This window comes from Drosophila simulans, chromosome X (assembly GCF_016746395.2).
Source record: "Drosophila simulans strain w501 chromosome X, Prin_Dsim_3.1, whole genome shotgun sequence".
NCBI lineage: Eukaryota > Metazoa > Arthropoda > Insecta > Diptera > Drosophilidae > Drosophila > Drosophila simulans.
Genome location: NC_052525.2, coordinates 19,086,591 through 19,113,650, shown reverse-complemented (window position 1 = coordinate 19,113,650; position 27,060 = coordinate 19,086,591). Strand labels below are relative to the sequence as shown.

At 51.9% G+C, this 27,060-nt stretch overlaps 9 protein-coding genes across 16 annotated transcripts; 5 read left to right on the top strand and 4 right to left on the bottom strand.

Annotated features, from left to right (window-relative positions):
* Positions 1–321: 321 nt before the first annotated feature.
* LOC6726466 (supporter of activation of yellow protein) lies at positions 322–12,207 on the top strand. Of its 2 annotated transcripts, none has more exons than XM_039296683.2 (12): positions 322–545; positions 2,299–4,634; positions 4,697–5,789; positions 5,853–6,133; positions 7,703–7,803; positions 7,869–8,024; positions 8,083–8,532; positions 8,607–8,882; positions 8,943–9,240; positions 9,396–9,606; positions 9,665–9,853; positions 9,995–12,207. In XM_039296683.2, exons 2-12 carry the CDS (start codon positions 2,331–2,333, stop codon positions 10,654–10,656), a joined length of 6,021 nt encoding a protein of 2,006 aa, XP_039152617.1. In that variant the 5' UTR covers positions 322–545; positions 2,299–2,330; the 3' UTR covers positions 10,657–12,207. The 2 variants fall into 2 exon arrangements, with proteins under 2 accessions (XP_039152617.1, XP_039152616.1); XM_039296682.2 differs by having other exon boundaries at positions 322–1,118.
* On the bottom strand, positions 11,391–13,015 carry LOC27206403 (pyridoxal phosphate phosphatase PHOSPHO2). The gene has a single exon (XM_016174192.3). The coding sequence runs from the start codon at positions 13,013–13,015 to the stop codon at positions 12,227–12,229; it is 789 nt and encodes a 262-aa protein (XP_016040060.1). The 3' UTR covers positions 11,391–12,226.
* A 7-nt stretch (positions 13,016–13,022) lies between these two features.
* On the bottom strand, positions 13,023–15,574 carry LOC27207129 (dual specificity protein phosphatase MPK-4). Its single transcript, XM_039296691.2, has 5 exons — positions 15,332–15,574; positions 15,135–15,266; positions 14,966–15,065; positions 14,222–14,907; positions 13,023–14,158 (listed from the first exon to the last, which is right to left on the bottom strand). The coding sequence occupies exons 1-5, from the start codon at positions 15,474–15,476 to the stop codon at positions 14,055–14,057; spliced, it is 1,167 nt and encodes a 388-aa protein (XP_039152625.1). The 5' UTR covers positions 15,477–15,574; the 3' UTR covers positions 13,023–14,054.
* A 30-nt stretch (positions 15,575–15,604) lies between these two features.
* LOC27209374 (N-alpha-acetyltransferase 20) lies at positions 15,605–17,211 on the top strand. Its single transcript, XM_016184806.3, has 6 exons — positions 15,605–15,778; positions 15,847–15,962; positions 16,025–16,154; positions 16,217–16,353; positions 16,424–16,898; positions 17,025–17,211. Exons 1-5 carry the CDS (start codon positions 15,726–15,728, stop codon positions 16,513–16,515), a joined length of 528 nt encoding a protein of 175 aa, XP_016040058.1. The 5' UTR covers positions 15,605–15,725; the 3' UTR covers positions 16,516–16,898; positions 17,025–17,211.
* Positions 17,212–17,480: 269 nt separating this feature from the next.
* LOC6740238 lies at positions 17,481–19,947 on the top strand. The gene is made up of 7 exons (XM_002077083.4): positions 17,481–17,591; positions 17,660–17,763; positions 17,834–17,905; positions 17,965–18,604; positions 18,665–19,127; positions 19,186–19,393; positions 19,454–19,947. Exons 1-7 carry the CDS (start codon positions 17,501–17,503, stop codon positions 19,646–19,648), a joined length of 1,773 nt encoding a protein of 590 aa, XP_002077119.2. The 5' UTR covers positions 17,481–17,500; the 3' UTR covers positions 19,649–19,947.
* A 61-nt stretch (positions 19,948–20,008) lies between these two features.
* On the top strand, positions 20,009–20,610 carry LOC27206919 (mitochondrial import inner membrane translocase subunit Tim10B). 2 transcript variants are annotated; one of them, XM_016182695.3, is made up of 3 exons: positions 20,009–20,163; positions 20,216–20,311; positions 20,374–20,610. In XM_016182695.3, exons 1-3 carry the CDS (start codon positions 20,143–20,145, stop codon positions 20,608–20,610), a joined length of 354 nt encoding a protein of 117 aa, XP_016040055.1. In that variant the 5' UTR covers positions 20,009–20,142. The 2 variants fall into 2 exon arrangements, with proteins under 2 accessions (XP_016040055.1, XP_044779513.1); XM_044923578.1 differs by having other exon boundaries at positions 20,023–20,163; positions 20,266–20,311.
* Positions 20,611–20,769: 159 nt separating this feature from the next.
* On the top strand, positions 20,770–21,727 carry LOC6740239 (L-seryl-tRNA(Sec) kinase). The gene has a single exon (XM_039296694.2). It carries the CDS (start codon positions 20,770–20,772, stop codon positions 21,646–21,648), a length of 879 nt encoding a protein of 292 aa, XP_039152628.1. The 3' UTR covers positions 21,649–21,727.
* A 7-nt stretch (positions 21,728–21,734) lies between these two features.
* Positions 21,735–22,392, bottom strand: LOC27208849 (coiled-coil domain-containing protein 86). The gene is made up of 2 exons (XM_016184402.3): positions 22,146–22,392; positions 21,735–22,084 (listed from the first exon to the last, which is right to left on the bottom strand). Exons 1-2 carry the CDS (start codon positions 22,274–22,276, stop codon positions 21,793–21,795), a joined length of 423 nt encoding a protein of 140 aa, XP_016040052.1. The 5' UTR covers positions 22,277–22,392; the 3' UTR covers positions 21,735–21,792.
* Positions 22,393–22,936: 544 nt separating this feature from the next.
* On the bottom strand, positions 22,937–27,050 carry LOC6740237 (solute carrier family 25 member 40). 6 transcript variants are annotated; one of them, XM_039296688.2, is made up of 5 exons: positions 25,205–25,344; positions 24,384–24,611; positions 24,148–24,317; positions 23,582–24,091; positions 22,937–23,516 (listed from the first exon to the last, which is right to left on the bottom strand). In XM_039296688.2, exons 2-5 carry the CDS (start codon positions 24,550–24,552, stop codon positions 23,124–23,126), a joined length of 1,242 nt encoding a protein of 413 aa, XP_039152622.1. In that variant the 5' UTR covers positions 24,553–24,611; positions 25,205–25,344; the 3' UTR covers positions 22,937–23,123. The 6 variants fall into 6 exon arrangements, with proteins under 6 accessions (XP_039152622.1, XP_039152623.1, XP_016040049.1 ...); XM_039296689.2 differs by lacking the exon at positions 25,205–25,344 and having other exon boundaries at positions 22,937–23,356; positions 23,435–23,516; positions 24,384–24,811; XM_016182956.3 differs by lacking the exons at positions 22,937–23,516; positions 23,582–24,091; positions 24,148–24,317 and adding exons at positions 25,649–26,236; positions 26,371–26,558; positions 26,623–27,050 and having other exon boundaries at positions 24,453–24,611; positions 25,205–25,559.
* Between the last annotated feature and the right edge of the window lie 10 nt (positions 27,051–27,060).

The following is a 27,060-nucleotide window of genomic DNA, read 5'->3' as shown; positions in this document are numbered from 1 at the left end:
GCCGTACGAAAACACGAAGTCTGAATGAAATCGAACAAGATTTGATAAATACAACGGCTTACGCATTCTTTCTTGGTGCAAAATATAATAGTCTATGCTTGATATCTTCGAAAAAGGATGACATCGCAAATAAATAATAAAAGAAAGTGAGCGATGATTACATTGATAAGATGTAATAACCATAATATGTGGGTTGCCTTAGGGTATTTAAATTAGCTTAATGCTAAATGCATTTTAGTAAAGACGCATTTATCGGCAGTCAAGTCCACCGGCTGGTTTGCATCCCGGCTATACCCCGTCGAGTTTGTGGTATTTCTTAACACATTCCCCGCCAGCCGGGTATCTAGCTGTCAGCCGCAAGACGGCCACACTGATTTTCATTTGTCGTGACGAGTACCTCGGAATCGAAAAGAAAAAAACATAAGCAGACAGGCGAAACAGAGCATTCCGTTCAATAATGAATGCATAAGAACGTTCGACGCGCGCCGAGAATCAGTCTGCGTACGAGTCGTGCGTACGGCCAGCGTGTTGGTTATTTTTTTGAGGTTTGCGCCAGCTTCCAATGCACTCTCGTGTCGCCCTGCCTTCTGTACCATCGAATTTGAATCGTTAAAAGTGCGTGGAAAAGTGTACGAATCGAAACCAATACACGGAAAGTGGGACAACGGCGACTGAGAGCGCTCGTTGCGCTTGTCTCTGTGTCGGTGTCGATGCCTATGTGTGCGTGCGACTGAGCGTGTGTGTTGTGTGTGCCGTTCTGTTGCTGTTGTGTGTGTGCATGCGTGTGCACCGCCGATGTGTGCGTGCGAGTAGTGCCTACTGCGGCCGAGAGTCGAGTGTTGCCCGTGCTTCAAAATCGCATTGAATCGTATGGAAAAATGTGTTTAACTTCTCGCACAACAACGCCGAACGCTTAAAAAAGAAAAACGCCGCACGGCGTCGCGCAGCAGCAGTCAAAGTGAATAGAAATATGAGCATGCCAATGCCAGCAAAGGCAAAGGCAAACGAAATAGCAAATCCAAATCGCAATCGCGAATTGTGCACGCAAATCAAAAGCAGGCGCTCTTCCACTCCACCATCTTCTTTTGTCTGTCTCTGAGCGACGACTTTGCCGCATGGTGAGTTTGCCGTTTGCTTGTCGCTGCTGCTGCTGCTTCTTCTTTGCCCCTTTCGTTATTGTTGTTGTCGTTGGTATTGGTAGTGTTAGTGGTAGTAGTGGTGGTGTTGGGTCAGGGCTTTGGCGGCGGCGTCGTTGTTGCTAATTTTGTTGCCAGTGCATTGGCTGTCGATATTGCGCTCTAAAATCGTGCCCACAATAATAATAATCGTAGTGCAAATATATAGATGCTTGCATTTGGCCAGTAGAAGTGTAAGCATACATATACGCAGGCCAGGGCAACCAACCCATATGTGTGTGTGCGTGTCGTGCTCTTGCATATGTGTGTGTGTGTGTGGATTTTCTCCATGCAGCGGCATCGACTGCTTGTGGTGGATTCGCCCGCCAGAGTGGTGAATTGGCGTCAGTGTTGCCAGCACACACCAGTAACAAACAGGCCATAATTCGTGGCGGCGCGGCTTTCTCAGTATTTGTCTATCCCTCTGCGTTCCTCTGCGCTCAACGCCATTCATTCCGCTTCATCCTCATCTTCCTCCTGCCTTTTCTTGTTCTCCCCCAGTCGACAGCTGTGTGCGCATGTTTGCAGCGCTTATTATTTATTAAGTGTTGTTGTTGTTGCTCTCGCTGTGGTTCTTCTTGTGTTTATTTCGCTTGAAGTTTTTCGCGGCAATTTCGAGCGGTAGTTGTCCAACGCCGGAAAATCGTATGGCATTTTCACCGGAGTTCGGCTGGCGACTGTTGAAACCTGCGCTTCCCTCGGTATTTACAAATACGGTTTTTATAAATAGATCGTAACTCTACCCGGCTTTCATTCAATTTTCTTCTTTCATTGGGCTCCAATAAGTGTGTATGTACAAATGTACATCTATGTATGAGTATGAGTGTGTTTGTGGGTGTGTGTGTCTGTAGGTCGTTCCCCTTTTCAAATTGTCTCTTCTTAGTGTAAACAAAATGCAGCCCTTGGGGCGGCAATTGTACGCATTATTTGCTATATTGGCGGTTTTCTCTAGGATCCGATGATTCATATATCTACATATGTATGTTTGATTTCACATGCAGTAGTCAGCCATTCAAATTTTTCATTTGTCTTTTGCTCTGAATTAGTTGTTGAAAGACCCGAATCATATGGACTGCTATCATGATGCACCCTTATCTAAAGGATCGTCCACTTCTTTTTGCAGGCTGGCGGCCCACTGGACAATCGAATATAGCAATGAATGATTTACGTCAGCAGCAGATGGTAGCAGCGACATCGTCATCAGGATCGGAATCGGGAACAGCGGTAGAATCGGCAGCCGCCACGTCCACAGCAGGATCAGCCGGAGCAGCAGGTCGCCCCCAGTCGAACTGTAGCGCTAATAGCAACGCCAAGTCAGTGGCAGCGAGCAGCACGAGCGAGGAAGAGCAACGAGTTAGCTCCACGTCGTCGCCAGCCCAGCGGGATCAGCAGCTGAATGCGGATCGGGACCGGGAACAGGACCCAGAGCCACAGCAGCAGCAGCAGCAGCGGGAGGAGGCACTGCAGCATCAGAAGAATCAGCCCGGCCATATAACCAGCACCACAGCGTCGCCTCCGCCGACGCTGCCACCGCCGACGACGCCGTGCGACGATGCCCCAAGCACAACTGGAGCATCTGCATCGGCCAGCTCAGCATCCGGAGAAGCACCATCAGCAGCATCAGCAGCGGGAGCAGCAGGTGGAGCGATGGCCGCTACGGCGCTCGAGGTAGAGAGCGAAGAGCGGGATGGACATAAGATCATCCTGAAGCTCTCCAAGCACGCCAATCCCAACTCAAACGCAAATGAATCTCAGCCGGGCGGCGATGAGAGGCGCGTAGAGCCCCTGCGCATCCAGCTGCCCTGCGGCGGAGCGGAAGGAGGCTTAGTTGCGAAGCCGCAAGATGCCTTCGATGCGGACGCCTCTTCCTGCTCCTCGTCGTGCGCCGAGGACGAGGTGGCTACCACCCTCGGCCAACAACTACGAAACACCCCGCACATTGTGCCAAAGCTGACCATCCGCGCCGCGAACGAGAGGCGCGTAGGCAGCGTGGTGCCCAAGCTGACCATCAAGTTGCCTGAGAACCCGGCTGCTTCCGGGTCCAACTCCAACTCTGGATCGTGCTCAGCAGCTGTGAGTGGCGCCCAGTCAGCTATGCCCGCCAAGAACGATGCCCACCTGTCCAGCCTCTCGCCCGCATCCGCCTCGTCTTCATCTGCCTCGTCCTCCTCCTCGTCGTCGTCGTCGTCCTCACTGGCGGAGATGCAGACGGTGCCCAAGCTGATGATCAAGACAACGCTAGCCGGGAGTAGCTGCATCAGCAGCAGTGAGGAGCTTCCGCAGCAGCAGCAGATACCAAAGTTAACAATCAAGACAGGTGGCGGCGGTCAGGAGCACGTGCACACGGTCATTATGACGCACGACCTAAACAACGCCCAGAGCATCCCCAAACTCACCATTAAAACCAAATCCATAGAGATGATCGAGGACGAACAGGCGGCTAAGCTGGAGCAGCAGTTGCAGCCGCTGCCCAAGCTGACCATCAAGAACTTATGCTCACCGAAGCACAAGGTGCGTGCAGTGCTTGAGGAGAAGCCACCAACGGCGGCCTCCAAGCTGGCTATCCCAAAACCCACGCCCAATCCCACGCCGGCTCCCATGACGAATGGCGGCGAGTCGAACAGCAGTAGTCAGGAGTTCTGCGGCTTCTCCGATCTAGACGCAGATATTGCTGCGCCAGCTTCGGACGTCGTTCGCCGCAATTCGGACGACATGGTGATCGACGATTCGCTCTCCAAGGAGCACGATCCCAAGATTTTCCACAATCTACCGCCCATGCCCGCCAGCAACGGCATAGCCAGCGGTGGGAGCAAGGCCAGTAAGGCCAGCAAGCCTGCCCAATCCCAGCACAACGTTGTGGACATGGTGGACCTGACCTCGTCACCGTCGCCGGGCTCTTCGCCAACGCATGTGCCTAACAACTTCACGGGACGCATTTCGCCGAAAGGGTTGCTCATCGACTGCTTGCGAATGCAAACTGCGATGGGCGTTTATGTGTCCGAGGAGGCCGACAGTCGCGTTATTCCAGCTGCGTCGCCCAATTCGAATATATTGCTCAGCCAGCTAACGGCGCCGGCTAAAAGCTTCACCACGGCCACGCCTAAAAGCAAATCCAGCAAGTATCCCCAGCTAACGGAGCGCCTGATGGCGAATGGAAGCGGTACCGGTGGGGGATCTGTTATTGCTGCAGAAGGCGAGGCAGTCGTTGGTCCCTTGGCCCCCGCGAATCCCACCCAATCCATAATCGAGTCCATTGAAATCCTGGACACGCCTGATGGCAGCCCGAGGGTAGCCTACATGGACGAGGATTCTAACCCGATGCTCAACAATCATCTCCAAACTATTCACAAGCTCGCAATGGATCACGGAGTGGAACAGCGGATGGATACCCAAGACAACAACAACGAGAACCACTTGAAACGCACCAGCAGCGAGGGAAACGAATCTCCCAGCAGTAGAGTACGTTGTCGCTTATTCATTTATAACAAATTGTGCCGTGACAGTAGTTCTTCTTTTTGCAGCTCCCTCCCAGCAAACAGCGACGTCTGGACAACGACGAAAACGACCAGCAGACGCAGAATTGCCATGATCCCGCCAGAAAGTGCAGTGAATCACTGCAGGCGCTTCCGCCGTCACATCGCTCACGCAAGCAGAAGCACGAGCGAATCCTGAACACGGATCTGGAGGGTTCGCTATTTCCACCCACCCAACAGCAGGCGATTTCAACGCCGGATCAAAATGGAGCCTTGTCCTCGGAGGTCGAAGCCGAGGACGCTAAGGCGCAAGATCCGCTGGAACCGGCGACCCCTCAGCCCCCGCCGGTAGCGACGCCGGCAGGAACGGGAAAGAAGCGTGGGCGGCCGAAGCGTGTCCAAAACCAGAGCTCGGCGGATGGTGGAGTCGCAGTTACTCCCAAACCCGGGACTCCACAGGAGGAGGTCAACAGCGCTGTCAAGTCGCGCCGCGTACAACTGCTGCGCAAGCGACTGGCCATCGATATGGTGAGCGTGGGCCAAGAGCAGGCGGACATAAAAGCAAAGGAAAAGGAGTCGTCTGTGGGCGTGCCAATTGCAAGAGTTGAAGACGGGCTTGCCGAAGCTCTGGAATCTCCAAAGACTCGCGACCATCGCCCGCTGAGAGCCACGCGCCGCACCGCGACTAGCACAAACACCAACCTGCAGCCCACGCCCAAGTCCACGAGGAAGCGCCAGAGCAAGGCCAGTGTCCAACAAAGCCCGTTGCCGCCGCCGACGATGTCTCAGTTCGGTAGTTCGGAGGCCGAGTCCAACAACAATAATAGCAGCATATCCTTTGCCCTGAGCGCGCAGATCGACCTCACCATGTGCTCGTCCAGTTCGTCGACCTCCTCCGGCGCTGCCGCCAACCAGCAGGTGATCGTTGGAAGTGGCAGCAGCTCGATGCTACCTCCGACGACCATTCTGTCTTCTTCGGACCCGTTGCCCGATGTCATCTTCCAGCCAAATGACTTCTCCTCTATCATGGCCACCCAGCAGCTGCGCTCCTCGCGCCCCTCAAGCATCAGCAGTGCCGGCGGTAGCCAGCCGGACTGTCACGACGAGGACAACTACACCAGCGCGCTGGACAACTCCGGAGGTAAGAAAGTTTTGTTAAATCCCTTACAACTTCAAGTAAGCAAAAGTACAACTCTTCTTTCAGACGAAACTGCGTTGCCGATGCTCTCCATAGTGACTCCCACGCGGGGACGTGGTCGTGGCCGGCGATCCAGGGGAGGCCGCGGCAGAGGATCTTCTTCAGGGGATCGGGCTGCCAGCGCCGGAGGCACAGCCTCCACAACGCCCGCCACGCAGCCTAGGGCCCCGCGAATGAGCCGAGGAGCTAGTGCCGTAGCAAAGGCCATCGCCATGAGTCGACCACGATGCGTGGGCGGCCTCAAGCACCAGCCCGATCCCGAGAGACTTAAAGGCTTGTTCAGTCCGGTAAGTGGTCTTCGTTAATGCACCAAACACCAATTACTAATATGATGGTAAAGTAAACATTGTTATATTAGGTGGGATCAAGTTACGTATGTTTCGTAGGCTTAAGCTATTCGATGAAGCCATTTGAGTGCTTAGATTTAGGGATTTTCATTTAAGTTTAATTGAAACTATCTCTAAAAAGAGGTGCGCATATGAATAGCTTAGGAAGGGGCGTAATTTGAATACTTTAGTAAATTTGTATTTATATTTGCAACATATTTAGTTATGTTAATGGGGGACAACTGGAATTAGGACTGCACATTCCTCACATATTTTCTCATACCCGAGTATCGAGAGCGACTCCTCGAAAAATGGCGAGAATGTTTAGAAGACAGCGACTCGTCGGCTGAATTTAAAAATATGATAAATGCGCCCACCTTTGTCACTGGATAAGAGAATCGTTGATCCTTGAATTACACTGAAATGATTTCCCTTTTGAAAATAATCTGCTTGCATGGTATTCCAAACTAACGAGACCGAGCAGCAGTAACGAGTAATGGTGCTGCTCGAGTTCTCGTTAGTTCTCGCAGTAACGGACATCGGATATGGGGCATCGTGTTGAAGATGGTCAGTACAGTTAGGGCTTCTAGCGGGCTTTACAATTTGCATTACATTGCCTTCTTGTTTATGTTTCGTTACGTAAATCTTGCCCACTTACCCAAACTCACACACACACTGAGGGCTAACGTGTCGTAATTAAAAACAAAGGCGCGCGCCATGTCGCGAATTCATTGCCAACGGCCTAGTGTAAGTGCACAGCCAACAACAACAATAAAGCCAAGCGAACCGCTGCTGAGTCGCTGCATTAGCTATTGGTGGGCGGGTGGCGTGCCGGTTAAGGGGGGGGAGCGGCGAAGGAAGCAGCTGCGAACTGAGCAGCGCAGCCGCTGTGATTGTTGTTGGCTTCACCTGCGATTTTAATCAGCTGAAGTTTTTGTTTGGCTCTCGCCAATCGCACGTGTGTGTGTTTGCATGTGTGTACGTAAATGAGCTGACAGTAGTCCACCTTCACCACACCTGCTGCTGCACTCTCTCTCTCTCGCTCTCACTCTCGATTGCTCTCTTGCCCACTCTCTCAGCGGGGCTTTGAATGTGGACTTCGTTGAGAGCTGGCAACTCTTCGCTTGCCGTTTTCGTTGCTGCACTTTTAAACATGTGCAAAGAGCAATGGCTTCCAAAAATTGGAAGGATAAATAATTATGCGCACATGTGTACATACATATGTATGTACGTATGTATGCAAGTTGAGCAATTACCCTGTATTTACAAATGGTTAGTTTTTATTTCGTAGGGTTTCCTTCTTCTGCTATTGGCAATTCTTAGTAGAAGTAAAAGTAGCTTGTCATTTAAGTTAGGTACCACTCGTATAATTAGTCCTACCTTTCTATCAGAATGAACTGTTATATCCTAGACTACAAATTGAGATATATACATACATATATGTATATACATAGGTATATGAGGTATACATTAGATCGCAATGTCCTTTGCATTCGTGATTCCTAATTGCTTACCGCCCCAATTCTTTAGTCGCCGCAAGTGTTTGAGGAGGACACGCGTATGAGCGCCGATCTTAGCAACAGCAATCAGTCGATGGCCAGCCTGATGGAACCCCCGCTAACGCCGCAGAAGTGAGTCTACCTTGTGTTCATGTCCACTGTAAATTGTAATTAATGAATTCTTTTCTCGTCTGCAGGCAACCCGACTTCCTCAACAACGAGGAGTCACAGTCGTCCATGGTGAGCAATGTGAGCATGATGGACTCCAACCAGGGTCAGTCCGCCGACGCAATTCTGGGCTCTGCTCTCAAACGTCCAAAGAAGAAGAAGATGGAAACTTGCGTGGCCGAAGAGTAAGTGCATTGTAACGAACTCATAACGTAGCAGGTCTAAGTCTTCATTGAATTGCAGCACGGACTACAGCGCCTCCAGCATCGCCGAGTACGACTGGCCACCGCCTAAAGGTTGCTGCCCGTCAAAGAATCGGGACACCTTCATGATCCAAGAGCAGGTGGCGCTCTATCTGGGCATCACCAGCTTCAAGCGCAAGTACCCGGATCTGCCGCGCCGCTCGGTCGACATGGAGGAGCGCAATTGGCTGCAGGAGAAGGGCCTGGTCAGCGAGAAGTTGTGCGACCTGGGCATCACCGCTGTGTGGGCCTCCGACATATTGGACATCATGTACGCGGACTTCTTCGACAAGTACGAAGAGTACAAGGAGTACATTCGCAGGAAGCACTTGCGCGAGATCGAGGCTAAGCAGAAGGCCCTCGGACTCACAGTCGGCGCCGGTCGAGGTCTGCAAGCGCGCGACCGTGCCATGCTTTCGGCCAGCAAGTGGAACGCTTACTTCAACAAGTCGTGAGTTACATTCTAGCAGTTGCCTTTGGCAAATGAGCAGCCTCCTAATGCTAATGCTTATCTCTCGTATTCAGCCGTAAGGATGAGCGCCAGTGCTGTATGGACCTGCAGACCTTCACGATAAATCAGCCGCAGCCAAGGACCGCGCCCACCTGTACTCGCCTAGAGCGCTCCACTGCGGATTTGGTACGGGCAGTGGCAGAAGAGGCGAATATACCGGCACCGCCTAATCTCCTGCTACCCCGCGTCTACGACGAGGCCTTCCGCAACTCAGACTACGCTTATCCACTCACGGTGGTACCGGACCAGTTCTCAATGGCCTACCGCCAGTTTGAGCCCGCCGAGCTCCGGTAAGACGCAATCGTAGTGTCTCTATTATATCCAATGTCACTAACAATTCACTTTTACAGAGCCTACCCACTGGACACGGCGCTGGACAAGCCGTCGACCGATCTGATGGCCCAGCTGCTGCAGGCAAAATCCGAAGCTGTAGGCAGCGAAGAAATCAAAACGTCCGCCCCGGCCCCCAAGGATCTGGGGCAAGAGCAGTCCGCCATTAAATCCGTAACGGTAACGGCGCCCGTTCGACGCAGCAGAAGGTCCGCACGCCAGCAGACGGACAAGGTCCGCACGGCTAGCAGCTCCAGCACGTCCTCCGCTCAATCGGCCTCATCCGCGTCCAGCGGCAACGGGAGCAGCAGTGATACGGTAACTTGAGCGGTTTGGATAGAGATACATTCATTCGGTTTGATGAAATACATTAAATTGAGTTCAATTGAGCCACATTTGGTTCACTGGTGTCTGCATCCTGAAAACTATGGGGTTCAGTTGAAATAATCGCCAACAATTCTTATGCATTTTAGGAAAGCGGCGATGAAAGCGACTTCAGCAGCACCTCGAGCTGCAGCAGTTCGACGGGTGCCTCAAGTGGAGCAGGCAGCGAGGACGAGGATGGGAACGAGTGCTCATCGTCGGTCAGGCTGTCCAACTGCGGCGTCTGTCTGCGCAGTCAGCATCGCAATGCTAGGGACATGCCGGAGGCTTTCATCCGCTGTTACACATGCCGAAAGCGCGGTAAGTAGTCCCCCATCCCTTGCTCCGCTTCCGTCCTAAACTCTGTGCCTTACCACAGTCCATCCCAGCTGCGTCGATATGCCGCCGCGCATGGTGGGTCGCGTGAGGAACTACAACTGGCAGTGCGCCGGGTGCAAGTGCTGCATCAAGTGCCGTAGCAGCCAACGTCCAGGAAAGATGCTCTTTTGCGAGCAGTGCGACCGAGGCTACCACATCTACTGCTTGGGCCTCAAAACAGTCCCAGATGGTAAGTAATTCGTGGCTTGTCCATGAAGCCATTTGGAGAGTTAGTAGTAGTTGCTCAGTTGTTTATGATAACAACATAGCAAATAGTTCGATTGGATGATTTCAAATAGATTACTTAACATCCCTCTTACAAAAATTACAGGACGATGGAGCTGTGAGCGCTGCTGTTTCTGCGTGCGATGCGGGGCCACCAAGCCGGAGGGTCTGCCCCAGGTGGCCGCCCTGTCCCAGGCGTCCGGAGGACCGTCGGCCAACGGGGACCGCTCAAAGGCAGCGCGCAACAAGCGCTTGAAATGGGTGCACGAGTACCGTATCGATCACGTGACGAAGATCCGGGAGCACGCCGCCATGTTCTGCGTACCATGTGCGCGAAACAAGCCCGCCAAGCGGCAGTCGGCGGCGGGTGCGGCCGGGACGGCAGCAGTTCCTCCTGTCCTGGAGGCCATGTCCGCGCGAACGGATGATAGTCCGATGCCCAGTCCCGGCCTGACAACCAACGGAGGACGCTCCCTTTCGCCAACGGCGGCACTGAGTCCAAAGGCAGCTGTGCCCGTGGCATCGCTGCCGCCCGTTCTTGAAGCGACGGCGGTGACCACAAACATTGCGGGAACGATAGGCAGACGGCAGGCGGGTAATGCGGTCAATATTACAACGATGCAGTGCAGCAGCAGCAGCAGCAGCTTCAGCGGGAACGGTGTCACCGAGGACGCGGCGAATGTCACTGCAACGGGAACGGCCACGGCGGCAGCAGGAGCACCCGCTGCCACTCCAATAGGCATAGCTCCGCCGCCCGTTGTTGCCTGAGTGGGGGTCATACGTTATTGTGCCAAGCGCACTCTAACGGACTTATAGTAAGCGCCGGACGCGCCGCCCTCTACCAAGCCGCCTCCAAAGTGGTCGTAACCACAGAGCACAGCCGCCATCCCAAAAAAAAAAAAAAGAACACACACACACACAGATGCATAGTATTAACGAATGCGACAAGGGGGAGAGATTGGATTAAGAGTGGAGAGAATATTTAAGGATTTTTTTTACTACGATTATTCTTTATTTGTCAGTACTGCATTGTATTGATTGTGTTTTATACATATATACATATGAATATTCCTATTATAGTTATGTTACTTAACTTTGCTAATGTTAACAACCAAACGACCACATAAACACACACACACACACACACACACACATGACACGCACCCCAAGGAACACCAAGTAGACCACGTTATGCTTAAGTCTTTTTTAACGCCTAAGTTGAATAGCCTAGCACTAAGTCACAACTTCATTTGTTTCTAGTGAATTCATTTGACGCATTTTAGTTCAATTGCGCGCAAACAGATTTGTACACTTGCGTTTTTAACCAAGGAAAGAGTGCTGTCCAGCTGTCCTGGCCGTGCGGCCTTGTTTGTATTCCCGTGTCCTTGGAGGCTTGGTCCACCCGCTGGGTGGGGTCTTGTCCACGTCTGTAGGTCTCTAGGTCTGTAGGTAGGGCTAGCTGTTTCGTGTTACCGTTTACTTTTGAATCGAAATAGTGTCTATTTCTATTTCTCAGCCAAGTCTAAGTCTAAGCCACCGTGCGCACTGTGCATCTGTATCTTCTGTAGACATAACTCTGATTTTAAACGTCTTATGCGCCGAATTTTTGAACATGTATATGTGTGTATTTATAGGAACCACGCCCTCTAGCCCATGTAAGTAGTTAAGCACAGCCTAAGTAGTGTCTTCATGTGCGGTAGCTGCTTGTCCTTTTTTTTTTCGTTTCGTTTAGTTTAGATTAGTTTCGGTAGATTCGTAAGCGGGGAAGGGACTTGGCTCGGCGGAGGATCGAGGATCGGGGATTGGGGAGCCGGGTGCCACTCTGCAATCGTATGGCTAAGAATGTATTATAAATGTAATTTATGCTAACACATAACCCAACACTCGGACCCACACACACACCACACACACAAACAAGCAAACACATATATATATATATATATATATAAATATATATATATAGATATACTAGCTATAGCTATAAGATTGAAGCACAAGAACAGATACAGATGTGGCTAGCGAGGATTAGGTAGGAGGATGTGGATGTGGAAGTGGAAGTGTGGAAGAACCATGTGTGAAATATTGTTAGGCAACAGTTCTAATACCGCCGCAGGATAGGTAGCTCTAAGTTTTCGGTCTACTTAAGACGAAGTGGATCCACAGACGGGCCCAGCTGCAGACCTCGGCTGGAGAGAGCTGGTGGGTAATCCACTTTCCGCGAAAAGTAAATCTTAAGTCCTTCATATTAAGTGGAATTATTCTTATGTATACATACTGAAAGATTTATTTTTAAGTCGAATAAAACAGCAGCATTAATAACCTGGCCTTACCACAAACTCTACGCCACGATTTTGGGCATCAGGAGCTCCTCCAGCTCGTGGCCGTCGCGCCATGTGAGCACGGAGCAGGCCAGTTCCTGGCCATGGGCGGTCATCTTTCCGTGCAGCTCGAATCCGCGCCGGACGCAGGCCACGTCCATTTGCCGCAGCCGCTTCATGGCGCACAGATCGTTGCAACTATCGCCCACATAGATCACGCGCTCGTATCGCCCGCTGCACGTCAGCTCCTCCATCACGGAGCCCTTGCACATGTTGGAGGGGCAGAGATCGCAGTCAGTCTGCTCCTGGTAGGGCAGCACCAGCACCTCGCCGCTCGCCTGGACGCAGGCGGGATTGGTGAACACGCCGCCGGCAAAGAGGCACTCAATGGCGTACGCCTCCAGCCACTCGCCGATGAAGAAGGAGTTGGCGTCGCTGACGATGCACAGTTCGAGCTCAGGGATCCTGGCCAAGCGGCGCACCACCCGCAGCATTCCAGGCACGGCTGTGAGACTGCGCACACGCTTGCCCACCGACGCGGAGTTCACCTTGTGCTCGCCATGCAGGCGCTGCAGCACTCCGCTTATGAAACTCAGCCAGCCGCACTTGGGGATCTGGTCCTGCAGCTCCTTGCGCTGACTGGTCGGCAGCAGCTGGCTCACCGCCAAATAGGAGTCCTGCTCCACGATGGTTCTGTCGAAGTCGATGGCGACTAGGGTGCGCGGTCCAGGCGAACTGGATGCGCTCAGACCGCGTCCGAAGGCCGAAAGGCAGCGGCTCAACCGGAGGCTTCTCGAAATTGCAAACATTTTGGTGTGGAAAACAAACAATTTGATTTTAATATCAATGCACACTCGTTTAAATACAGTAGATATGGGTCAACAAAGCACATCAATATCGATAAGGTGGCGCCAATATCCAAAGGTGCACGGAGTCCCATGGAAGCTGGGATCTTGGTTCCCTCGACGACGTGTCCGTTTGGCCGACAAAGTTGTGATTATAATATAATGTGTGTATTATATGTATATCGCATAAGATATTTAGATATTGTCATTGAAAAATGTTGTTTCGTTTACCGTTGCGTAAAATATTTTCCAAAAAGGTTCAAATATCTAAAATACATTCATAGTTTGTGTGTTGGTAACATGCAAAAAGCTATGCAAATGCATATGGAACAGCAAAGATCAATATTACTTGTATGGCTTCCAACAAATATGGGTGCACTGCATCGCACGTACATAAGTAAGTGTATAATTAACTACATTGGCGAATTCATTGGCTAACTATATAAAATGAAACAATATACCATATGCCATATGCTACGGAAACAACCAACGTATCTTTCAGCTTTGGGGATTCGCAGATCAATGTTGCGCCCGGATGATGCTCTGTGATTATTTCTTATTCTCGAGAAAAGTGAACTATTATACTGACTGACCACAAATGGAATCCGAAGTTAGTTAGTTAGTGATTAAATTACGTTTGCTTCGCGCGGAAGTTTTGATATTGTAAACCTGGCAATCAGTTTGTATCCGATCCGAGATCGGCTTCCCAAGAGGGCATAGCTAAGCTAACTGCTTGCGTTTCAAGAATCTCAGCTTGGTGGAGGAGCTATTCAGCATGATATTCGACCAATGGAGCCATTAACTTATGTAACTCCAATGGCCAATAGAAACATAACTTAATGCCCATATATGTAGGCCAGTACTGATGAGCACCGATCAATCAATCCAAGCCTCCATTGACTTCTGTTTAGGTGGGCGATTGCCGATCTATGCCAGCCGACAAGGGAGTCCAATTGTCCCGCCTCCAATGATGCCATCTCGCTCTTTTTCCAGCACGCTGCACCTAAACCGTGGTCTGCACATTCTGCACGGCCTTCGAGAGCTCCACCTTGGATGGTATCAGATAAAATGCAGGCGTCATCGTCTCCCCGCACGGACACTTGCAGGCTGCAATAAATGAGGAGGAATTAGTGAGGGGGGATTATCGGCTGGTGGAGCAGCAAAGCCAACCGTTGATCCAGCTAAAGTTTCCCAGTTTCTGCTCGCACTTGGGACAGTACAGGCGGCCCTGGGTGTTCAGCATGATGCGGTGCATCCAGGCAATGGGCTCCACGAACAGTATGCTGCGGCAATAGTTTGGCGTGCTTTCGTGGCCGGGTGAACCGAGCGACGACTGGCGGATGCGCTCGGACAGCTGCTCCAGCATGCGAGCACCACTGGAATGATTCTCGGCCTGATCCAGTGACTGAGCCGGCAGCTTAGCTGCAGTGACTTCTTCTTTCTCCTTCGGAAGCACCTCCTGCGGCGGCCTGTCACGCGGCTTGTGCTCCAGTACATGCGACTTGGAGGCCAGGACGCGGCGGCAACGACGACACCGGAACACTATGGGCTCCGGGTTCTCGCGCGTTATATCCGGATCCGGACGGACCACGCTGTGGAAGCTTTGCGGCAGGATCTTGGCCTTGCGCATCTGCTCGCCAGCCAGGCGCAGGCGGTGGATCTTGTAGCGCTGGCAGTTGGGATCAATCTTGCAGCCCATGCGCCGGAAGAGCTTTAGCTGGCTGACAAAGCCAGCGTTTGGCTGGACGAAGCGCCGTTTGGCCTTGACCAGCTCGTAGGCGGGCAGGAAGTCCAGATTGTGTCGCTTCATCATGTAAGCGATCACCGTGGATGAGCTGCGACTGACGCCGAAGTAGCTGTTGAAGGCACAAAGAGTCAGATTTGTTGGCTGGTCAGCCTAAGTAAGATGCTCACCAGTGCACAAGGACATTGCCCTGCTGGGCCAGGGCCGAGCTGATGAAGTCCACGCAGCCCTCCAGATGCTGCAGAATATCTTCGCGCGGCATGTCGGCAACTGAAACAGGGATTTGAATAATTAAAGAAGCTGTTGCACACTCCCGGAGCTACTGATTTGTGTGCTTACTCTGTATATATTTGGTGGTCAGAAAGCTGGCCTCCAGAATGTGCTGCGGTAGCGGCACCGAGTCCAGCGTGAGGATGTGGGTAATCTTGAAGGAGCGCAGCGTCTCCATGTGCGTGGCCGCGGTCAGGTTACCTGGTGGTGGTGCACGGAAGGGTTGAGAAATGCATCGATCACAAGGATTGCAGCTATATGCTCACCTAGAAACAGGCCCGTGTCCACCTCGTCGATGCTGACCGGTCCGCCGTCGAAGTCTTCGCGCGTCAGCACCCCGGAGTCCTGGGCCTTGCCACCCCCCGCGGAGCACGAAGGCCGCGCCTGCCGCTGAGACTGAGACTGCTCCATGGCCAGGCAACAGATACCAGCTGGAGGCAGAGGAAGAAGAAGAGCAAGGACAGGACCTAGTGTGGAAGTGGAAGTGCTAGTGTGACCGCAGCAACATCGCTCGGTATCCGATTTGTGGGAAAGCTCGCTTCCAGGTTAACGATAACTTGCTATCGACCGCGGCGCATCTCTATTGTACAAGGTGCCGGCGACTATAGCAATTTTATAGAAGCAACAATAGGATCGGATTAGCCGGAATTCAGTGACAAGATGACCACGTTGCGACCGTTCACCTGTGACGACCTCTTCAAGTTTAACAATGTGTGAGTACAGTTGATATCCCCATGCCCAAAAACAAGGCTAATACCAATACCGCCGTGTGCTCCGCCAGAAACTTTGACCCACTTACGGAGACCTACGGGCTGTCCTTCTACACCCAGTACCTGGCCAAGTGGCCGGAGTACTTTCAGCTTGCGGAGTCGCCCAGCGGACAAATAATGGGCTACAGTAAGTACTGCATTCCACTGGGTGCACGAGTTCCCCTGTCAAGCGTGTTCTACATTCTCTAGTCATGGGCAAGGTGGAGGGACACCTGGACAACTGGCACGGACACGTGACTGCGCTTACCGTCTCGCCCGACTACCGGCGCCTGGGTCTGGCTGCGCTGCTCATGAGTTTCCTGGAGGACATTTCTGAGAAGTAATGCCCCAATTCGCTGGATATCAATACAAACTCAACGACTACTTTTTTTCCAACCCCAGAAAGCGAGCATACTTTGTGGATCTGTTTGTGAGGAAGAGCAACCAGGTGGCGATAAACATGTACACGAACCTCGGCTACATCATATACCGCACCATACTTGATTACTACTCCGGCGACCAGGACGAGGATGCGTACGGTGAGAGCCCAAAGAATGTGCATTGACTTCCAAGCGGCGTCTAACAATCGATGGTTTATCCACTTTGCAGACATGAGAAAGGCCTTATCCCGGGACGTGAACAAGAAGTCGGTCATACCGTACACGCAGCCTGTACGACTGGAACACCTAGATATGAATTGATACGATGTCAACCCAGTAGCGCCCGAACGCATTTATGACTAACTGATCCCCCGATACACCATTTGAAACGGGCGCGAGCGCATCACTTCGCAGCCCATTAAATTATAGTTAACTTCTAGCAATGTAAATAACCCATATTCCCATAACCTGCCCGGTGATAACATGCCATTCGATTCTGACCGGATTCCCTCCCGCTTGCAAACCAATCCCCCGGCAGTGCATTTCCCCAACCGAAACTAAGCCTGTAATTAAGTACACGACCGCCCCGTTACCAAATCCAGCTCAAATTCTCGATAATTCTATTGACTTTGAAATTATTTAAAGATTTCGTAAGCCGATGCGTAAATAACCTCAAACTCAAAGATTGTTCCACAGTTCTGAAGGTAAATAACGTAAGCAACTTGATTACTTCATCACCGTAAATGACAACCAGTATCTAACGCCAACGGCATGACCACCCATCTAGTCCACAAACGATCCTCTGACCATCTCCACTGTTTTTTTTGCAGATCACAATGCGCGAGCTGCGCAGACAAATGCGCCACGATCACTAAGTGGAACGATTCGCGACGGATGTGGGCATAGCCAAAGGCATCGCCATCGCCATTTACTTTATCAACCAATTCCCATTTACCAATGTGCTCCATAGAAAACCCTTTTAACAATAAAACGAAAATAAAACCCCTGGCATATAAAGTTAAATGTGTATTTGATTGATTGATTGGAAATCACGCAGGAATATAATATCCTTGCTGTGATGTCCTTTTTTATTGCTAGCATGAGTATAGAAGTAATTTGGTTTATAATACCCTGTATTATATGGGTAGCTTGGACTCAGCTCCTGCGCATTTGTTACCCCATTTCGAACTGCGCTTGTTGATTGGTGTTTGCCAAAAGCGACCTTTTAAGTCCTGGCAACCACTGTTGGATCAATAGCTGGTGTTCAGTTCGGTATCTGATTGATGGCCCATTCAGTGCGCAAAAAATGGCGAAGAAGGGAGGAGTCCAGCAGCTCCAGGCCGACCTCGCCTCGGATGAGGAGTTCGAGAAGTTCCTGCAGCGATCCGGATTGCTGGGTACGTTCTCGTTGCGATGAGCAGCCATCGGTCCACCCAGTAATGGCACTAATCCCTGAGTGCTTCAGTGCTCGATATATACTCCGAATGGTGCGGTCCCTGCCTCGGCATGGTGGGCAGCCTGCGGAAGATCAAGCTCGAGCTAGGAGGCGACAACCTGCAGCTGGCCATCGTAAGATCCCACAGTCCGATGCACCCAGGCGTAGCGCACTAACATCCCCATCTTTCCCAACATATGCCAGTGCAAGGCGGGCTCCATATCCTATCTGCAGCGATTCAACAAGAAGAGCGAGCCCACCTGGATGTTCGTCACGGTGAGTGATCCCATGGATCATAATGTATTGTCTTCTATGTTTCCCCTATGGACCTTTAGAGCGGCAAGGCCATCAACATCATGTTCGGCACGGATGTGCCCAAGCTGGTGGCCATGATCACCCGAATGCTGCAGTCGACGATGGCCAAGGAAACGCACCTGAGCTACGAGATCACCGAGCTCCAGCCGATCGAGCTGGAGCAGCTGGAGGTGCGCAACAAGGCGCTGCGCCTGGCCGAGGAGATCGAGCTGGCGGAGAGCCGTCGGAAGCGTCTGGAGTACCTTCACAGCGTCACCGACTGCATCATGGCCAACCTGCCGGACATCGGGATCACGGTCTTCGGGCCACAGGTTAATCGCGACATGTTCAAGAAGCTCTCGGAGCCGGCTGATCCGCTCAAGATTCAGTGCAAGGACCGCAAGGTCTTTCCCATTCTGCCCAGCGACATCGCCACCGTCAACTTCGCTGCGGAAAACCCACTGGCTCCGGAGGTCATCGAGCAGCTCTACGACAAGGAGCTGCTGATGTGCTTCTGGAAGGTGGAGGAGGTGCTCGGCACGCCACCGACCGTGCTCCGCCAATATGCCCACGAGCTGACCAAGGAGACCATCAAGCCGCCGGACGAGTTCAACGAGGAGGAGATCACCGTGCCGCCCATGATTGTGCCGCTGGAGGTGACCGTGGAGATATCTGAGCCAGGTGAGACTTCTGTCATCCTTGCTAACTTGACCTATTCACGAAATTGTTCTCTGTGGCTAGAGCCATCAACGGAGGATAGCGAGGTGCAGCCGGACGCAGTGCACCTGGCCGAGATAAGGAGCGAAAATGTAGCGGAGGGCGATGAAGAGACGGAGACAGAGGCGGAGGCAGGGGCTGCTCCAGAGGCAGTTCCTCCGGCCGAAACTGCTCCGCTTGCAGCTAAGAGAACCAAGACTATTCGCATACCGCCGATTTGGGTGCCCAGTGACCAGCGCACCCATGCAGCGCTCATCTACACGTACTTCCGTGCCCAGACCTCGACCTTCCTTCCGCCGGATCCCGTGCCGGAGCCACCGCACATCGTGATGATCTTCGACGCCTACAAGAAGAAGGATCTGGCCATTCTGCTCGAGACGTGTCGCGAGGACATTCCGCTTTACGGCTTCTTCAACGGCGACAATCCGCTGACGGCGCAGTTCATAGCCAACTCCGTGGATAAGTACAATGCCAAGCCGTACGTTCCGTAAGTGCTGCCAACGATCCACTGGCCAACGGATGAGTTACATATGTATACCTTTCAGTACCGACAAGATTGTGCTAAAGGTGAACAAGCTGAGCAGTCCGACCATTCCCACGCTGATGGCCTACGGTCCCAGCTACGTCAGCGCCAACTCGGTGGTGGGCCACCAGGAGGCCACCCAGTTCTTTCCCGCCAACTACAAGTCTGCGCTGCAGGAGGAGGAGGAACTGCACGCCGTCAAGGCGGAGAAGCCCAAGAAGCGCAAGAAGGTAAGGCCGTGGGTGATTTGGTGAGAACCTTTCAGCTCACTTCCGTTGATTCCGTTGCAGAATAAGAAGGGCGGCGATCCCGAGGAGAGCGGCAAGGCGGACGCCGGACCGGCGGATGCCCAGATGGAGGCGGAAGAAGCGGTGAAGACCTCGCCGGAGGAAGGCGCCTCCACCACGAGCAGTGGCGAGGACAGCTGCGAGAGTCGTCCTGCCACAGCCGATGGCGCCAATCCCGACGCGTCGCAGGCCACTTAGATGCCCCATCTCCGTTCAAAATTCAAAAGTACTGTTCCATTTCGAAATATTATGATATTGCACACAAATAACCAGATATACTTACCCTTGACGGAAAACTTATAAGAATTATACAGCAAATTAATTCAAATTTTTCAATTTTTAATTGAATCTGAATCAATTATAATTTTAAAATCAATTATAAGGGATTGCTGTATCGTATATTATGAACCAATTTGCGTGCTATTTTACATTCTGGCCCCTGGGGAGATAGATGAACACTTTAGTTGCTTTCAAATAAAAAGTAAAAACGACCACAATGCGAACAATTTGGCTATCTGAATTTTGAACTCGATAACGCACACTGATTAGTTTGCTTGCCGTGCTATCGACTATCGATTTACCAAGCACTGGCAAATCAGCTGTTCCGCTCGTCACGAACGTGACGGTTTGTAAAATTAAATTGTATAATTGCTGTATAAAAACACTAGCTAAACGCAACTTGCTGTCGACCGATGGATTCCAATCTGCGCAATGTAAGTGAAAGAGTACTCCCGCTGAACCTTACTCACTGGCCACGCCTTTCAGCTCAAAGACTTTTTCACATTATACAACAAAGTGACGGAACTGTGTTTCAGCCGATGCGTGGATAATCTCAGCCAGCGCGACCTGGGCGGGCAAGAGGTATGTATGAGGCTGGGAAATCCGCGGAGGTATTCCTCATTAAATGCCGCTTCACACGACAGGACCTCTGTGTGGACAGGTGCGTTACCAAGTTCGCGCGCTTCAACCAGAATATGATGAAAGTGTACGTGGATGTGCAGACCACTATCAACGCCAAGCGCATGGAGGAGATGGAGGAGAACGCCCGCAAGGCCGAGCAGCAGCAGAGGGAGCAGGAGAAGGAGCGGCTGAAAGAGGCGGCCGCCACGGCAGTACTTACACCTGTCCAGCCGCCTGTCGCCGGCAATCTGTCCATGTAGCAGCAGTGGCATGCAACGCCGCAGCTGCTGTTCTCGATCCTAGATAGCTAATCGCGGACTCCAGACCGCCCTCCACACCCGCAGTCGGCGACCACACTTACTCTTTCTACAAACAACCAAAAAAAAAAAAAAAACGAACCAACCAACCAACCACACGCGATGCGGCGCATTTGTCTTGTTGCACTTATCGGCCTGCCAGCAGCCGGCAAATCCTCGCTGTGCTCCTGGCTGCTGGGTCAGCAGACTGCCCTCCGCGTCCGCCACATTGTTCATCTGTGCTACGACGACTTCCTCGACGCTACACCTTCGGCCGACTTGGCCTACAAGGAGCAGCGCGGCCGCATTTTTAAATTAATTGAAAAACTCATTTCCGCCATTCAAGAAGACGCCGATTGGCCGCCTCAGGTGCGCCGCATTTCCTCAAGCGGCGACTACAACACGGGAAGGCATCTCATCCTGTGCGACGATAACTTCTATTACCGCAGCATGCGCTACAAGCTCTACCAGCTGTGCCGAGACTCTGGCTGCATCTTCGGACAGATATACATGGCCACTTCGCTGGACTCCTGTCTGCAGGCAAACTCCCTTAGGAGCGATGCCACTCGAGTGCCGGTGGACGTGGTGCGGCAGATGAACGAGCGGCTAGAGGTGCCAGACACTTCGGAAGCCTGGGAACGCAACAGTCTCACACTTAATGGTCTCGACATGGATGCCACGGGATCTGCGTTGCTTGCTTTCATTGCAGCTCTGCTCGATTTGCCCGCAAAGGAGACGACGTCGGACTTGCCACCGGCGGCAGCAAGAGGACTACGGCAAGATCAGTCTCTGGTGCATCGCCTGGACTTGCTCCTGCGGACGCGCATTGGGGCGTTGCTCGAACGACTGACACAAGAGGAGGACAAGCGCTTGGCGGGCCAAACACTGAACAGTAGGCGCAAGGAAATATTGACCAAATTCCGCACAGAGGTCGGCGGCAAACAGATGGACGGCGAAGGTGAGGGCGACGCCTTGGATTACTATGTAAATTTGTTAAACTAGGCTAAGATAAGCTAAATTCGTTTGTATGCCACACAATTGTGTACGTAGCGACCTAAATACATACATATGTGTTACTAAACGCTTTCTTGGCATTAAAACTAGATTTATTTATCAAAAAATACAAGTTAATCTAATGGAGCCACCTCAGACCACCTTCACCTGGCTAACGTCCCGCTTCTCGATCATGCGCATCTGTTTCTTCTTCATGCGCTTCAGCTTGGCGGGATTCTTGATGACCTGGACGACCTCCGAGCGGCGCTCGTTCGCCAGGCGGCGCTCGGCGTTCTCCACGCGGCGCTGGTGCTTCTGGACGGCGTCCTCCTTGCGCTTGTCCTTGATCTCCTTGGAGCGCTCCTTGATGTAGCGCAGCTCGTCGCGCAGGGCCGTCTTCTTTTCGAAGGACAGTCGGTTCACGGTCTTCTTAATCTTGCTAAATCTGCAGGCGAAGCCGAAGGGATTAGATGACAATGCGCTGGCAACGGAGAAACACCACTTACTTCTGTTTGGGCGTCTTCCACGGCCGGTTCGACTTGGGCTGGCCGCGTGGTATGCTGTTCTCCGGCTTTGCTGCCTTCTTGGCCTTCGCCGGCTTCTTGGCAGGCACAGTTTCCGGTGCGGATTCACTCATTTTGCGTTCGGTTTAGTCTAATCAAATGCAAACAACACAAATACAAAACACGAGTGCACGTGTTGTTTCCACCGTCTATCGATGACACGCAACATATGTTTGTGAAAGCCATCGGTAATCGGGGGGTTGCCTTCGATTACAAATCATTGAGCGCCATTTGATAATCGTTTCAAATGTTTCGATGCACACGATTGTTGCTTACCGAAGATAAAAGCTCGTTTTTAATGGCTTAAAATATATTTTATATGACTAGGAAAATATTTGCTTTGTGGTCCTTACCCCAACCTATCTACCCTTGCCACTTGACTATAAAGATGTGTAAAACTATCTTATCTTGTGCGTCGAAGGTTTTCTACGGCATACTCAGAAACGAAATGTGTAAACTAATAGATAGTATTATCTTTTCACATGTTCCCTATTTCGGTTTTAATATTCTTTTCTCCAACAAACAGTTACAATATTTATTTTACGCTTTTAATGTAACAACATCATTTTGGTTTTTCATTACCAAAAACTATATAATTTGTTCAACTAGGAACAAAGTACCCAATATTGTTTAATGTGCGTCGTAATTTTGTTTAAATGAAATACAGATTATTAGAATTCGGGCTTTCTCAACTCGCTCAAAAGCTCAAAAGCAAAGTTGATATATAGCTCATGTTTGTTTTCGAACCAAGAAAAACAAGAATTTTATTTCACTACAATTTAACAATTTCGACGGGGCTCGCCAAACCCAGCAGCAGACGATTTCCCACCTGCCCACCGATTTCCTGGCAACTTTGGCATTAATCTACATATGTACAAAGATTCACATCGACAAGCTGTCGTCGCCGCAACGGGAGCGCGTTCAGGAGCCGGACCCCTTCGTCGCCTGATTGCTCCGATTGTGCTGGTCGATGTTGTAGTGGTAGAAGAATGACTTGCCGTACTCGAAGGACGAAATCATTATCGCACACGCGGGCGCCACCTTGAAGAGTCGGGGGCCCAGTCCAGAGAAAATGGCTGGCACACCGCCCATGCGGTAAATGCTGGCCAGGCGCATCGCCACCGACTTGGTGGCCACTTGCTTGGGTGGATTATCTGCCGTAATGCAAACCGAACCATTGTCAATGCTGCTACGGGAGTTGGTTGCAGCAAGCTGAACCACATTGGGCCTACCTGAGAATATGAACTTCTCGCCGAATTCGATCTGCTCGTGCGTTTTCACCACATCGAAGGGCGTGGTGATGGTGGCGGCCACCTGGAAGCGGAAACATGAGGGGTTACCACAGTCGACCCAATTGATTTGTTACGCAGTTGTCTTACCGATCCGGATATCGCTCCCGCCGCAAAGCTGAAGCTGAACGTCGGCTCCACCACGCCAAAGGAGCTCTTCAGGTACTCGTAGCAGGTCCAGTAGATGCCGGAGAAGGGCACGTCGCGAAGGATGGTTGGCGGCAGGCCGCGCCACAAGCCCAGGACGCCCTGCGACTGCACCACTTGGCGAATGGTGCCGAACATCTCGGCGTGCGTCATGCGCTGCGACTGCATCTTGGTGCGGATAAGCTCGACGGGACTCACGCAGGTTACGGCCAGAATGCGGGCCGACACGCCGGCCAGCAGCGGCACCAGAAATGGAATCGGGTGTGGAATGTCGTGGGCACTGGTATCCGGGCGTCGCATGTACTTGTAGTGGATGTCGGTGAAACGGGCCTTGAACTGCTCATAAGCCACGAAGTATATGATGGTCGAGGGCAGGGCCGAGATTAGCGTTGGGCTGAGCCCCGACCACAGGGAGCCGATGCCCTCTGTGCGGCTGATTTTGATGAATGCGTCCTGGAGAGAGGCTAGGTTAAGTCCGTATCCCGGTTATCCCAACGCTTACCACTTACAATGGTGCCAGAAAAACGGGGAGCGGGCTTGGCGGCTGCTGGGTTGGGCGTGTCCGGGCCGCAGGGGCAGATGTGGTCCATGAGGCCGTTGCAGTAGAGGAAGCACTTGTTTGAGAGCAGCGCTTGCTGTTGGGCCTGCAGGCGGGTCTTGATCACATCCAGAGGGGTCACTGCAATGGTAAACCTATCAGTAAAACACTGACACTATGCTCGACGGTGTGTGCCGGGCAACATACTAAAGCAGGCCGTCACCATGGCGCCGGTACAGGCAGATGCCACTTGCTGCAGGGGTCGGATCCGAAAACGGGGGTCCGTCATCGTGGCCTTCGACTGATTTTGACTGGAAGCAGCCGCCATTGCCGCACTGGCGGCCGCGAACTGGCCGCAGGCCTCCCTCTTAGCCATGGCAGATGCACTTGCTCTTCCACGCGATTGGCGATTGCTTCACTGGGAGCGCCGGTAAGCTGGTGGCGGCAAACGGTGATGTGAGATGAGATGAGATTGCGAATCGCGTGCTACGGCGTGTTTGTTGACGATGTTCAGCTGTGCTATTAGTCAAGCTCTCCGATCATTGTGAAATAATTCACGGGTCCAAAAGAAAACACCGTGCTCATCCGATTTGTACCATTACCATTCCGTTCCACGTCGATCAGCTGTTGCCGCTGGCCGCTATCGATAGTGAAGTCGGAACGGAAATGCTATCGCGGTGCTATCGAAAATCGTTCTTGTTGTTCGTTTGAATTTAAAAGTATATTTACCATCATATTTTTTTTTTACTCAATTTACATTGTTAAGCAACTTTCTTATAATATAAGATAGATAAATATTAGGATATTTATAAGTTGCTCATGCTAACGTTACGTAATATACTAATATTAAACATTGTTTTGTAAAATGAAGCCATATAAATACAAATGATTTACAAGAAATAGTGATAGTAATTCGACGAAATATAAACCACTAAACTAAATAGTTAGGACCCTGGACGGTCACAGCATTCAATTGAATGTGCTTGCATTTACCTTGCTTTATCATTGACATTTCACATGGTACGTACCTGCCTCCTGGAGATCCAGATTGTAGTGGAAGAAAAACGACTTGCTGTATTCGAAAGTGGAGATCATGATGGCACAGGCGGGCACCACACGTAGCATCCGAGGCATCACCCCGACATAGAGGCCCCGCACTCCCTGCAGCCTGTAAATTTGACGCATTCGCGAGAGCACCGACGGCTTGGAGTTGGCGACGGCACTTTGCGGTGTCTTTGGTCGTGCTCCGGCTTCTGCAGCTGTTCCTGCTCCTGTTCCCGTTCCCGTTCCCGCTCCAACCTCCTCGTACAGCACGTCCTGACCCAGCTCAATCTGCGTGTGCGTGGTGATCAGGTCAAAGGGCATGGTCACAAAGGTAGCCACCTGCGGAATGACGTTTCCAGAACTCGATTACACTCGAGGCAAAGCTATGGTTTTCGGTGTGTGGCAGAGCACTGCTCACCCTCACCCACCGCTCCGGAGATGGCGCCCGTGAGGAAGCTAAAGAGGAAAGTCGGCTCCGTGACGCTGAAGGCCCGCTTAATCGCCTCGTAGACCGCCCAGTAGGTTCCGGAGAAGGGTGCGTCCCGCATCACGGTGGGCGGCCAGCCCCGCCAGAGACCCAGGATGCCGTGCTGGCGTATCAACGAGCGCAGCACACGCCACAGCTCGGCGTAGGTCATGTACTCCGACTGCATCTTGATGCGCACCATTTCGATGGGCGTAATGGCCGTGACCACAATGGTGCGCGAGCAAATGCCCGAGGCCATGGGCACATAGTAGGGGAGCGGTGCGTTGGATACCGGCGCGGTGGCGCTCACATTTACTCCCCTGGTTGCCTGGTCCAGGGGATCGCCGCCGTCGGCTCCAGGCACTTGGTCCATCGTGCCGGGTTCCTCAAACTTCTGCGAGACCAAGTAGATGTGGGACAGCGAATTCTTGATATACTCGTACGTCAGAAAGTAGATAATCGTGGAGGGCAGGGCCGAAACTAACGTGGGACTTAGACCCGCCCACAGACCACTGAATCCACTTGTGCAGACGATCTTGACAAAGGCATCCTGCGCACCAAAAATAAGATACATAATAATGATCAAGGCGTCTGGTTAAGGGATCAGGGATAAGGGATCATCATCCTAGTAGCCATGCATCCTAGACTACTGCTGTGTTTGATGGCCCAAAAAGAGAAACTCACCATGGCGCCGCGTAGGGGCCGAAGATTGCGCGGATCACGGCCTGGTTTCGGGACACAGATATCACTGGAGCGGCACACGTGGGTCATCAGGCCGTTGTGGTAGACGTAGCAGAGCTTGGAAACAGTCGGTCGCTGGCGGATCGCGTGCTGCGTCTGGACGCGCGTCTTCACCACCTCCAAGGGCGTAACTGGCCAAGTGAGGGAGCTTGGATTAGGTCTCGGAGTAACCAAATCTAACGGACAAACTCTCACCCACAAACGTCGTGATGAGGCCGCCAACAAGGGCGGACACGACTTGCTGCATTGGCTTGATGCGGTACCGCGGATCCGCACTCAGGATCAGCGTGGTCAGCCGCAGCGGATCCATCTCCTTGCACTCCAATTGACACCCATCCTCCTCGCCGCCATTTTCACTCTGGGACATTAGCTGCGGCGGCATCTTTTCGTATTGTATTTGCTTTGAAAGCCGATTTGGAAAATCTGACTGGAGTATTTGCGGCGAGATGTCGCCCCACAATTTGGTTGATTGCAACTAGACAGGACCACCGGTCTCCAGGGAAGACATCCCTGAGCAGCGCCAACAATTTGGTGAGCTTGTGTTGCACACAAGCTATCTGAGTCGAAGGTTTTTCGGAACGAACTTTAAGTTGAAAAGAAATATTGAATGTTGAACTGAAAAGTCAAGCCAAG

Coding starts and splice junctions, on each gene's coding strand:
- LOC6726466 (XM_039296683.2), top strand. CDS start 2,331: ATGAATGATTTACGTCAGCAGCAGATGGTAGCAGCGACATCGTCATCA. Junction 6,134..7,702: donor TTAAAGGCTTGTTCAGTCCG/GTAAGTGGTCTT, acceptor CCAATTCTTTAG/TCGCCGCAAGTGTTTGAGGA. Junction 8,025..8,082: donor GAAACTTGCGTGGCCGAAGA/GTAAGTGCATTG, acceptor ATTGAATTGCAG/CACGGACTACAGCGCCTCCA.
- LOC27206403 (XM_016174192.3), bottom strand. CDS start 13,015: ATGTTTGCAATTTCGAGAAGCCTCCGGTTGAGCCGCTGCCTTTCGGCC.
- LOC27207129 (XM_039296691.2), bottom strand. CDS start 15,476: ATGGAGCAGTCTCAGTCTCAGCGGCAGGCGCGGCCTTCGTGCTCCGCG. Junction 15,066..15,134: donor GACCACCAAATATATACAGA/GTAAGCACACAA, acceptor TCCCTGTTTCAG/TTGCCGACATGCCGCGCGAA. Junction 14,908..14,965: donor GGCAATGTCCTTGTGCACTG/GTGAGCATCTTA, acceptor TGCCTTCAACAG/CTACTTCGGCGTCAGTCGCA.
- LOC27209374 (XM_016184806.3), top strand. CDS start 15,726: ATGACCACGTTGCGACCGTTCACCTGTGACGACCTCTTCAAGTTTAAC. Junction 15,779..15,846: donor CTCTTCAAGTTTAACAATGT/GTGAGTACAGTT, acceptor GTGCTCCGCCAG/AAACTTTGACCCACTTACGG. Junction 15,963..16,024: donor CGGACAAATAATGGGCTACA/GTAAGTACTGCA, acceptor TACATTCTCTAG/TCATGGGCAAGGTGGAGGGA.
- LOC6740238 (XM_002077083.4), top strand. CDS start 17,501: ATGGCGAAGAAGGGAGGAGTCCAGCAGCTCCAGGCCGACCTCGCCTCG. Junction 19,128..19,185: donor AATGCCAAGCCGTACGTTCC/GTAAGTGCTGCC, acceptor TATACCTTTCAG/TACCGACAAGATTGTGCTAA. Junction 19,394..19,453: donor AGCCCAAGAAGCGCAAGAAG/GTAAGGCCGTGG, acceptor ATTCCGTTGCAG/AATAAGAAGGGCGGCGATCC.
- LOC27206919 (XM_016182695.3), top strand. CDS start 20,143: ATGGATTCCAATCTGCGCAAT. Junction 20,164..20,215: donor TGGATTCCAATCTGCGCAAT/GTAAGTGAAAGA, acceptor CACGCCTTTCAG/CTCAAAGACTTTTTCACATT. Junction 20,312..20,373: donor GCGACCTGGGCGGGCAAGAG/GTATGTATGAGG, acceptor TTCACACGACAG/GACCTCTGTGTGGACAGGTG.
- LOC6740239 (XM_039296694.2), top strand. CDS start 20,770: ATGCGGCGCATTTGTCTTGTTGCACTTATCGGCCTGCCAGCAGCCGGC.
- LOC27208849 (XM_016184402.3), bottom strand. CDS start 22,276: ATGAGTGAATCCGCACCGGAAACTGTGCCTGCCAAGAAGCCGGCGAAG. Junction 22,085..22,145: donor TGGAAGACGCCCAAACAGAA/GTAAGTGGTGTT, acceptor CTTCGCCTGCAG/ATTTAGCAAGATTAAGAAGA.
- LOC6740237 (XM_016182956.3), bottom strand. CDS start 26,809: ATGCCGCCGCAGCTAATGTCCCAGAGTGAAAATGGCGGCGAGGAGGAT. Junction 25,560..25,648: donor CGGGCGCCATCTCCGGAGCG/GTGGGTGAGGGT, acceptor GTCATTCCGCAG/GTGGCTACCTTTGTGACCAT. Junction 24,612..25,204: donor TCTGGATCTCCAGGAGGCAG/GTACGTACCATG, acceptor TGCCGCCACCAG/CTTACCGGCGCTCCCAGTGA.